We start from the raw sequence: 12,099 nt of genomic DNA, 5'->3' as shown, positions 1-12,099 counted from the left end.
TTTTGTGTTTGAAATATCAGGAGAAGGAATTAATTATCTACCCCTGCATTTTCAAAACTTCGTTGTTCCTGTTTAAACACTATTTGGTTATTTCTTATTGTATTTCAGTTAATGCAGTATATTAGAAACATATCTAGTCTCTTCTTGAATTTATTATCCCTTGTGTAGATTGGCTGTTATTCAGTGCAGATACCTAGTTGGTCTTGGATCATATGAACAACTAACTGTTCATTTGTACAGTAAGTGCTTTAGTCATCTAGCATGCTTTTAGAATAATCTTCACAGAGGCAATAGATGAATTTACATTTTTCTTCAGTCAACTGCAATGTTCTACTCAACTATGAGAAATTATGATATACATAATTGTTTATTGTAACTGATTCATTTTCAGGACAATGAGCAGCTCGGAGGAGGTTTCTTGGATATCATGGTTTTGCGGGCTTAGAGGAAATGAGTTCTTCTGTGAGGTAAATACTGTAACTTGGCAGGTTAATTATGTAGTACTCATGTGTTCTTGTGTGAACAGATGCTTACTGGGAATGACTGTTTACAGAACAAAGAAAAATTGACACTGCAGTGCATTATTCACTTAAAATATAATAAAACTGGAAACTTTAAATCAGAAAATACAAAGGTGTGCTGAAAAGTAATGCCTCTGAATTTTTTATGTGAAAACTCTTAAAGCTTTTTAAATAAAAGAAACGTTAACTTTCAATATCTGTATTCTTCCCGTCAACATATTTGCAGCCCTTTGCCAATAGAGGGCTCTGAATTGTAGCATGTAACAGTGTTGTGTGATGTAACTGTGTCAGTGCATGAGAAACAGCATGCTGTATTAATGTTTTGAATTTGAAAGTTCGTACACGCATGGAGCAATCTCTCCTCCAACATGAAAATGCCAGACCACACACAAGTGCTGCAACAATCAGATACCTCGCATTCACTGTCGTTGATCATCCTCCATACAGTCCCAGCTTGGCCCTGTCCCGTATTTTTCTGTTTCCAAATCATAAAGAACACCTTTGAGGATTTCATTTTGGTAGTGATGAAGCACCACAACAAAGTTAAACATTCTTCAGTGATGGTATCAAGAAACTGTTACCTCGTTGGGAGAAATGTATTTATTGCCAGGGTAACTGTGGAGAATAAATATATGGACATGAAGAAAAAGGGTGTAGAATGTCAATTCTGTTTGTTTTATTTAAAAAGCCTTAAGAGTTTTCACAAAAAAAATTGAAGAAATTACTCTTCAGCATGCACTCATACATTTATTGGTGTGTAACGTCTGTCGGCTAGAAAGGCTTTTATGAGTCTGTGAGTCACACAGGTTAATAAGAAATCCATGGATAACAGGCAAAAATGTTCGAAATTACATGCTATTCAATATTGTACCACCAATTCTGTGAGTAACACATTTTATCTTGAAGCCAGAGTAGTGATCCCACCACCGTAATAAAACAAAATCCAGTAGTGTTGACGCCTTTCATTTGAATCAGTAATATATTTAAGAATTGTGTTCCCTAAGTGAGTTCCAAATATGGTGTTGGATTCTCTTCTGGAAATGTTATTCTGTATTGAGAGGCAGCTTAGTATTGAGCATGTAATGTTTTCAGCTCCCTTTACAGGGGTTGTACAGTTGAAACCTGTATGTCTGTCACTGTAAATTGTTGACTGCTGCCAAAACAGGTCTTCTGATATTTCAGATGTGAGACAGTATTACAGCTTTAGTGCCAGGTGGAACTCACTGTTGATCTCACCAGCAGATGGAACACGTCTCACAATAAGGGAGATATTTGGCATTACAAAAATAAGTTTGTAGAATGTGAGGATACAAAGGAGTTTCACACATTTCAGCCTTTATGTGATGGTCCCCTGTAGGGTTTGACTTCCATTCTTCAAAATTTTCCCAAAGAGCGAGCCAAATAGTGAAGGACGCCTTAAAAGGTGCATTGTGTACATTGTGCATTGAGATCTTTACCCCACTTTCTCTTTGTCGCATTGCAGTCCTGCCCATTCTCCATCTCTTGGGCGAGGACACCTTCCTGGGTGTTTTCCACCATGCACGATGCAGTGTCACTTTCTGCGCCAACGATGACAGTGGACTTCTTTGCACCTGATATCCAGCATGGTAGACAGTCAGTTGTGGTGGGGCCACAATGTACCCTGTCGGTTGTAGCCCCCTGACCACACAGGGATCGATCTGCTGATGCCTGCGCCGTTAACTCCCCACGTATGCCAAGGGGTAGATGCCAATCACTCTGGGGCATCGGGACTCCCGGCAATGGCCATCTTGCCAGGTGGCCTTTGCTGCGGCTGGTGGTGAGGGGCCCCTGGTCGGAGTGGGTGGCATCAGGGTGGATGACACGCAGTGAAGTGTAGTCCATCATCTCTTGCTGGTGGTGAAACACCAGCAGTCTCTAAGCGAAGACGAGCTCAATTCAACGTGCAGAAGTACGACCCCAAATCGCTCCCCTCCCTGGCCGCACCAGGAGAGAAACGTCAGGCTAAGAATGGCAGCGGATCTTATTCGCCCCGGTACCTTGTATGTTCGAGAGCTGATGGGGAATCTTTCCTGACGATGAAGCCTCAGTTTTTTGTTGAGCTTTTAGAGGTCAAGTTCAGGGAGGTGGAGGGCTTGTCCAAAATGAGATTTGGGTCAGTCTTGATCAAAACAGCATCCTCTGCCTAGTCACGGGAGTTACTCGCTGGCGAATGTTTCTGTAACCATCACGCCCCGTAAGAGCTTAAATATGGTCCAGGGTATCATATTTCACAGAGACCTTTTGCAGTCAGACGATGAGCTGCACGCTAATTTAGAGCGGCGAGGTGTACATTTTGTCCAGCGTGTCCATCGGGGTCCGAAGGACAATAAAGTTGTCACCGGTGCCTTCATCTTGGCATTTGAGGATGATAAATTGCCCGAGAAGGTCAAGGTGATGTTCTACCGGTGTGATGTGAAGCCCTATATCCCTTCCCCGATGCGGTGCTTTAAGTGCTGGAAGTTTGGCCATATGTCTTCCTGCTGTACTTCCAGAGTCACATGCTGAGATTGTGGACACCCATAAGATCCCAATACTCCATGTGCCTGGCCTCCCATCTGTGTCAACTGCAGAGAGCACCATTCACCTTGCTCACCTGACTGCAGGATTCTACAGAAAGAAAGGAAAATCATGGATTACATGACCCTGGACAGACTGACCTAGACTGAGGCTAAGAGAAAATTTGAACGCCTGCATCCTGTGAGTATGACATAGTCTTACACCGCCGCTAGAACAGTTCTGGCACCGTCAGCTCCGCCAACCCAGGTCACCTCTCAGAGCCGGAAGACTACACCTGCCCCCTTGACGGTGGGTGGCATTTCCCTCCCTGTTGCTCCTGCACCACCTACGTAGGGGGCAACACCCCCCCCCCCCCCCCCCCCCCCTCCAACCATTGGGGACATCCGTCCCCACTTCTAAGCCAGAGAAGCGTAAGTCTTCTTCAGCTTCTCTCACTAGGAAGGGGTCCTTTGGGTCACTCCCTTCCCAGGTTTCTTCTAGTGGGAAATACTGTCGCAATTTGACCTCTGCCTCTTAAATACTGGGCTGCCACACATTTCAGTGTGGCTCATGGTAGTTACTTGGCCATTGATTTATCAATTTGCAGCCCAGGACTTCTCCGATCTATCCACTAGACGACCTGTGTGGTAGTGACCGCTTCCCCGTCTTCCTGTCACTGCCCCAGAATCAGGCACACGAACCACTGCCCAGATGGGCTTTTAACAAGGCACCCTGGGGAACTTTCACCTCTGCTGTCACCACTGAATCTCCCCCACACAGTAACATCGATGTGATGGTTGAGCAGGTGACTAGCACAATTGTTTCCGCAGCAGAAAACACGATCCCTCACTCTTTAGGGTGCCAGAGGTGTAAGGCAGTCCTTTGGTGGTTGCCGGAAGTCACTGTAGCAATTAAGGAGCATTGGCGAGCTGTATTTAGCGGCATAAGTGGCGCCCTTCCCTGGAGCACCTCATAGCCCTTAAACGGCTCTGAGCCCGTGTTCGCTACCTTATCAAACAACGGAAGGAGTGGTGTTGGGAGAGATATGTCTCCACAATTGGGTGCCACACATCACCTTCCCAAGTCTGGGCAAAGATCAAACATCTTTTCGGGTACCAGGCCCCAACATCTGTTCTCGGTGTTACCATAAATGGTGAAGATCGCTGTACGCTGCTGCAGCTCTACAGAGCCCTTGTCCAATCCCGAATTGACTATGGGAGTGTTGTTTATGGTTCGGCGGCACCTTCAGCATTGCATTTACTCGACCCTGTGCATCATTGTGGGGTTGGATTAGTGACAGGAGCTTTAAGGATGAGTGCGGTGACCAGCGTACTGATGGAGGCTGGTGTCCCTCCACTGCAGATCAGATGTGCACAACTGCTTGCCAGTTACGCAGCACACATTCATAGTTCCCCTGAGCATCCGAATTACCGTCTCCTTTTCCTGCCCGGGCAGTCCATCTCCTGCATCGGCAGCCCAGATCGGGGCTAACGATTGCGGTTCGCGTGCAGTCCCTTCTCTCTGAACTGGAGTCCTTCCCTTTATTACCTCTACTTCTGGCCCATTCACGTATGCCTCCATGGTGTACGCCTCGGCTGCAGCTTTGTCTGGACCTTTTGCATGGCCCTAAGGACTCTTTTAACCCCGCCGCTCTCTGCTGTCACTTCCTTTCGATTCTTGACATTTTCCAGCACTCTTAAGTGGTTTACACTGATGGCTCAATGGCTGATGATCATGTAGGCTTTGCATATTTTCATGGAGGACATACTGAGCAGCAGTCCTTGCCATTTGGCTGCAGTGTTTTCACTGCAGAGCTGGCGGCCATATCTCGTGCTCCTGAGTACATCTGCTCATGCCCTGGTGAGTCATTTCTCCTGTGTACGGTCTCATTGAGTGGCCTACAAGCTACTGACCAGTGCTACCCCCACCACCCTCTGGTAGTGTCCATTCAGGAGTCCATGTATACCTTGGAACAGTCCCGCCGTTCCGTGGTGTTTGTGTGGACCTCAGGACATGTCGGAATCCCCAGCAACAAACCTGCCAACAGGCTGGCCAAACAGGCGACGCGGAAACTGCTTCTGGAGATAGGCATATCTGAAGCTGACCTGCGTTCTTTCTTACACCACAAGGTTTTCCGGCTTTGGGAGATGGAATGGCATAACAGCACGCACAACAAACTGTGTGTCATTAAGGAGACTATGATTGTGTGGAAGTCTTCCATGTGGTCCTCTCGCAGGGAATCAGTTGTCCTGTGCCAGCTCCGCATTGGCCATATGTGGCTAATACACGGTTACCTACTCTGTCACGAGGACCCACCTCACTGTCGCTGTGGCTCCCAAATGACAGTTGTCCACCTCTTGCTGGACTGCTCACTTTTAGCCGCTCTGTGGCAGACTGTTAACTTTCCCAGTACCCTGCCTTCGGTGTTGGGCAACAATGCCTCCACAGCAGCTTTAGTTTTAAGTTTTATCTGTGAGTGTGGGTTTTATACTTCTATCTAGGTTTTAGTTCATGTTCTTTGTCCCTCTGTTTCCTCCACCCTAGTTCTTTTAGGGTGGAGGTTTTAATGTGTTGCAGAGTGGCTGGCTTTCCCTATTTATTCTCGTGGTTGGCCAGGCACTGTAATCTGCTTTCATGTTTTACTGTCTTCTGTTTCTAGTGTGTTCCTTTTAGCGTTCATCGTCTTTCCTTCGTTCTTATGGCTTTTCCTTTCTTTCTGTTTTGTGTTATATGTTTCATTCATTTTATTCGCACACTTGTGTTATTGTTTTATTAGGACCAAGGGACCGATGACCTCGTAGTTTGGTTCCTGCTCCCGCCTCTAAACCAACCAACCAACATTGGTCAGACCACACACAGTTCATGAAAGATGTGTGAAACATGATTTCCACACTTGCCCTTTGCACGCAAGTAAGTCTGACGTAGCTTCGCATTGTATTTCAGGAGTACTGAGGATTATTCTGCCACATAAATCTGACCCACGATGGGATCCTTCTGGGATTCAGTTATTAAGGATCTGTGGAAATACTCTTAGTGAAAGATGCTGTTAATGCTATTGGCAACTCTCAACTTGGTAAGACATGGGACCCTGCGATTTTATTAACTACTTCACAAAGACAAAATCTTACACCAAAGATTATTTGCAGTGGCAATTAATTTGACCCCCAAATTTTTATTCTGTTGGCTCACAGGTAGTGAGAGGGAACTTGCGCAATACCACTGTTATGCATATGCCTCATATGGAACGACATTTGACAGAGGGAAATAAACTCAATGTAAGGTGTTTATACAGCAAAAACCTGTGCGTATGCCACTGTGACAATTTTTTGTATAAAGTTGATGTGCACCAGCAATCTGCTGTGTAAAACTCACTTGAAGATGACTGAATGGTTTTCAGTCGAAAATTTTGATGAGGTGTCACTGCCATCTATATGCAGTCTCCAAACCTTGTAGAATACATGGATTATTAATGGGTAAGAAAAAGTTGTGGTTTCTGTCAAAATCAAGGCATCTCTATTGTCACTTTACAAGATAACCTGTAAAGAGAATTGCACTCATTGACCTACAGTCCTGTGTAAATCTTTCCTCCTGCAAACACTCTCTTGTGACTTATTGTGAATGATAACGTTATGGCTTATTTTTTCTTATTTATTTTTTTCTCTTCCATGATTACCACTTTCATAAACTCTTGAGTGCACCAGCTGACAGCCTTCCCTCAAACTTGTAATTCTCTGCTAAAAACAATGGCACAGTCCACCTCCATAGCTGAGCAGACTGTGTGTGTGAGACTGCATTGTGGAGGAAGTGGGTTCGATTCCCATTACTACAGTTGATTTTTTTCCTTGGTTGGGGGACTGAAGGTGCACTCACCCTTGCAAGACCAATTGAGGTGCTTCTTGAATGGGAAATAGCAGCCCTTAGGGTCTGAAAAGCTAGCAGCTGCTGAGTGAGTGACCCCTTCATCTCTTGTATTTTGTCAAAATGATGGTATATGGCATATGACACAGCTCTTAGTCAGCATCATGTTGTCCTTTGGGCCTGAGTTACTTTGTTGCCGATGACACAAGCAAATTCCAGCCCAATTGATTTGGATGTGATATTTTTGTGCAGGACTACTGTGTTCATAAAATTCTGAACCTTCATGTCAGTTCTATATTGCATGTGTAGTGCGTCACAGTGCTACATCAGGAAATGTTTGCTGCTGTAATTCTATGTGAAGTTTTGTAACTTACTCCTATACCTTTTCTCCCCTTTCTCTCTGTCCAGAATGTTACCAGTCCGTTTACCACCTTACCTGCCAACGTCTCCCTTGTATTCTTACATCCCCATTTCTTCTCTGCCTGTGTGTAGGTCGAACCCACAAATTCTGGATATTGGCTTCTGTATGTAACACAATGATATTGCAGTGTTTGATGTGTGCATGTGCAAACAAAGATACAACAGGGCTATGTAAATATTTGTTTTCCTTCTGTATAATTTTTTTGGGATATGGTTTGAGGCTCAGTTGAAAGGTGATATTTTATTGGTAAATTGTCAAAGCTAACAAATGTGATTTCATGAGAATAAGTATAATTATTGTTGTAGCACATATTTTCCACATATAAGCAGGTATTGACAGGTTCAATATTTTCCTTCCCTCTCATCCCCATGAGACACTATCCTCTTTCCTCTCTTTAATACTTTTCTTTCCCTTTCACTTGTACTTACCCTTTTGTGGTTTAATTACTATTTTTATTACATGTTTGTAGGTTGATGAAGACTACATTCAGGATAAGTTCAATCTTACCGGATTGAATGAACAAGTTCCACACTATCGTCAGGCACTTGACATGATTTTGGATCTTGAACCTGGTAAGTTTGTACAGAGGGGCTTCTGCTGATACTTGTCCTTGATAATAAATTCAAGACTTTGTACTTCCTCATACTTCATGAGCACCCCATAAGCTAGATCCTGAATGACCTCCCTCCTGCTCAGACAGTACTCTTATCTACTGAACGAACACATGGTTCTGTAAGCTGTGATATGCTTTATTGACATAGGTCTCTATTAGCTTTTGTTGATGTTGCTTCTGGAAGTAAATATGGTCCAGCTCACTTGTCTATCACTAACAAATTTCTGAATGAATTGTATTGTCCTTTGTGTGCCTCTCATATATGCTTTGCAGGATATTGTCTGAGAAAATGACAAATGGAGTTTTGCGCAAGTGATGTTTCCTAAATCCTTGCCGATTTGTGGGTAGATTTTCTGTCTCAAGGAAATTTATTACCTTGAGACGTGGAATATGCTTAATAATTCTGCAACAAACCAGTATCAAGGGTATTGGTCTGTAATTTTGTGGGTCAGTTCTTTTACTGTTGTTATATACAGGAGTCATCTGTACTTTTTTTCCAGTCTCTTGGGATTTTGCACTCTGAGAGATTTGCAATAAATGCAAACTATGTTAGGGACCAGTACCAAATTATTTAAATTCTACTAATGTATAGAGACCATGTAATCATGGTCATTCAGCAAGACCACAATAAGCAAATGGAAGGGAAGGCTGTTAAATAACAAAAAGGACAATTGATCAAAACTTTTGCATTAGCTTCCTTGCTTTAACATTTGTTACTGCTCCTTGCAACAGTGACATAATCTTCTTCAGGTAAAAAATAAATCCGTATCAGGGAAGTATGTAATCCTGACACATTGTTAAAGGTTGTTTAAGTTCTTAAGCTGACAAGTGATAATTTGAGAATCTTGTAAATTTATTAAAATGTGGATAATTTTCTCATACATAGATGAACAGATACAAAACTAATTTTCTTTCCCATGAGTAATTAAATACAAAACTAGACAGATTTTTCACAGCTGCATCAACTGTAGTGTGTGTGCACTAAGAATGAATTGAATATGCCAGGGAAAGGGGGGGGGGTGAAGTAGGGCTGTAAAAGTAATGGCTATATTTTGTATTGTATATATTCGGTATTGTCGAGACATGTACCTGTTACAAAGTATTCATTACTGAATGTTGTTACTTATAAATGTTTTTTAATATTTGTTGTTGACACTACTAAGACTTGGGAAGCTTCTTGACACAAGTCACATTTAATCATTTCTTGCCTCTTCTGTGAAGAAAATCACAGTCTGCATATTTTCCACTACATGATTGCTCTAGGCAGTGAGAAAATGTACTACATTATCATTGTTGTGAGCACATTTGAATAGTATATTGTAAATTAGAAGTAAATTCTCCAGTCAGTTCTTGAAACTCTCTAATAATTCAACATCGTGACCAATAGAAAAGCCAGTAATTTCCTGTACAGTAGAAACTAGAATGAGAAATGTATCATGGGGGAAGCAATTGGAGTCTTAAAAATACTACCAACTCATCCAAGCCGGACATAAACTGCATGTGGGACAGGAACCATGGGAAACAAAACGTTACTGGTAGGTTTGATCATCACGCGAGTGTTACGGAAATTATTACTGACTTGGACTGCTAAGAATAAAAAATTAGAGGAACTGGCATGAACTGCATGCGAGGTAGAAGAAGTGAGTAATGAAACATTTCTGTGAATCCCAAGCTACTGAGGTAACAAATTTGGGGAATGCGAAAACTACCAACTCGACCATAGTTGCGCACAAACTGTGTGTAGAGAATAAAACTTGCAGATATCTAAATATCTCAAACAGTAATGAAATGTTACGTAGTCTCATGACATATTTGTTATTTTGTAACAGCATGAGGATGAAGATCCAAAAGCAACTAGAGTTCTTTTCCAGCTGGTGGAGGTGTTTCGCTGCTGGGGTTGTCCACTACTCAATGTTTTCAATAAGCTCATAAACTATCATCCAAATGAAGTCTGGTTAGGTCAGAGTGATTATTTTGTGAGTGCTGTTTCATACATTTGGTGGTTTTTAAATTTTTTTTTTTAATAACTGAATTTGACTTGTAAAACTGATGCTTTGCACCAGTCTGTTGATGCTTGTGTGTTTTGTTAATAGGTTTTCCATTTTTCTTGCAGATGATGAACTGGAGGACAATCCAAACCAATCTGATCTTATTGAGCAAGCAGCTGAAATGTTGTACGGTCTCATCCATGCTAGATACATTCTTACAAATCGAGGAATAGGTCAAATGATAGAAAAATACCAATCTGGTGACTTTGGCCATTGCCCAAGAGTTTATTGTGAAAGCCAGCCAATGTTGCCAATAGGTAAATAGCCAGTAGGCAGATTTAAGACTACTGTTATATCAGAATTTTCCTAAAGTAAGAATAAATGATAAAAATGTTTCTTTTCCTTTTTTTAGTGTAAACTTCATGCTGTTTTGCTGTTTTTCTTTCCCAGTACACACACTCTACTAAAGTGTCCACACTTTGGTTTGTTAGACTTTGTCCACTCTGAACAAATAAAACTGTTGTTTCAAAAGCTTTGTGTTAAGTTGTCTCACTTTGTGGTGTTGCCACATTTTGCGTGTATGGAGTAACATAGGGGAAGTAGAACCATAATTGACCTCAATAATTATCATACTAGTTTTCTTATTGGGTAATTGAGTCATCACGTATTGTAAGTGCTAGAATTTGAAAAGCTTTTCAAGTTGGCTCTGTTGTAAGTTCAAGTGATTGCATTCAGTTGTTGATAATCTGAACCTGTGTGTGATATCTGCACAGTAACTGTCCTCTGTATTGAGAAATCTAATGATAGAACTTGGAGGCATAACATCTTTCATTATACCTTCCTCGAGTCTTTCCCCCCCCTGCGGGTTCGGGGGTTAGAATAGGCCCGCGGTATTCCTGCCTGTCGTAAGAGGCGACTAAAAGGAGTCTCCAGCGTTTCGGCCTTATGTGATGGTCCCCTCTCGGGTTTGACCTCCATCTTTCTAAATTTATCCGAAGAGCGAGCCAATTGGGGAAGGGCGCCTTACATGGTGCACTGTTTCCGTCGTGCAATTAGACCTTTAGCCGGATTTCTCGTCGTTGCAATGGTGTGCCGCTCGTTTTCGATCTCTTGGGCGAGGATACGTCCCTGTGTGCGATTACCACGCTGCACTCTGCAGTGTTTCTTTTAACTGCGACGACGACCTTGGACATTTTTGCACCTAAGATCCAGCACGGTAGCCAGTCCGTTGTGGTGGGGCCGCCATGTACCCTCTTGGTTGTAGCCCCCTGACAACACAGGGATCGCTCTACTGATGCCTGCGCCGTTAACTCCCCACGTATGCCAAGGAGTAGATGCCCATCTCCCTGGGGCATCGGGACTCCCGGCAACGGCCATCCTGCCAGGTGGCCTTTGCTGTGGCTGGGTGGCGCCCGTGGGGAGGGCCCTTGGTCGGAGTAGGTGGCATCAGGGCGGATGACCCGCAATGAAGCGTGGTACATCATCTCTCGCTGGCAGCCAGCCGCCAGCAGTCTCTAAGCGTTCTCGGGCTCAATTTAATGCTCAGAAGTACGATCCGAAAACGTTCCCCTCCCTGGCCACGCCGTGGGAAGAGCGTAAGTCTCAGGATGGAGGTAACAGTTATTCGCCCCGATTCTTAGTTTGCACGAGAGCTGATGGGGAGTCTTTTCTCTCCACAAAGCCTCAGTTCTTCGTCGAGCATTTAGAGGACAAGTTTGGGGAGGTGGAGGGCTTGTCTAAAATGCGCTCTGGGTCAGTACTGATACAAACGGCATCCTCCGCCCAGTCCCGCAGGTTACTTGCTTGTGACAAGTTGGGGGATGTTAACGTTACTATTACACCACATAAGAGTTTAAATATGGTCCAGGGTGTTATTTTCCCTAGGGATCTCCTTTTGCAGTCTGATGATGAGCTGCGCGCCAACTTAGAACGTAGAGGTGTTCATTTCGTCCGGTGCGTTCATCGGGGTCCGAGGGACAATCAGGTTGCTACCGGTGCCTTCATCTTGGCCTTCGAGGGTGATACGTTACCGGAAAAGGTCAAGGTGATGGTCTACTGATGTGACGTCAAGCCCTATATCCCTCCCCCGATGCGGTGCTTCAAGTGCTGGAAGTTTGGCCATATGTCTTCCCGCTGCACTTACAGCCTCACATGTCGAGATTGCGGACGCCCATCTCATCC

The 12,099-nt window shown here is 43.6% G+C and overlaps 1 protein-coding gene across 3 annotated transcripts in view; it reads left to right on the top strand.

The window, feature by feature from the left end:
- Nucleotides 1–12,099, top strand: part of LOC124555662 (casein kinase II subunit beta-like) — an 87,463-nt gene that overhangs the window by 17,165 nt on the left and 58,199 nt on the right. For all 3 annotated transcript variants that reach the window (XM_047129647.1, XM_047129646.1, XM_047129645.1), the window contains exons 3-5: nucleotides 392–467; nucleotides 7,787–7,889; nucleotides 10,044–10,235. In XM_047129647.1, coding sequence (XP_046985603.1) covers nucleotides 392–467; nucleotides 7,787–7,889; nucleotides 10,044–10,235 — 371 coding nt within the window. The remainder of the gene's footprint in view (nucleotides 1–391; nucleotides 468–7,786; nucleotides 7,890–10,043; nucleotides 10,236–12,099) is intronic.

Source organism: Schistocerca americana, chromosome X (genome assembly GCF_021461395.2).
Source record: "Schistocerca americana isolate TAMUIC-IGC-003095 chromosome X, iqSchAmer2.1, whole genome shotgun sequence".
NCBI classification, from domain to species: Eukaryota; Metazoa; Arthropoda; class Insecta; order Orthoptera; family Acrididae; genus Schistocerca; species Schistocerca americana.
The sequence above is the reverse complement of the archived record's forward strand: the minus strand, read 5'-3'. Positions and strand labels throughout refer to the sequence as shown.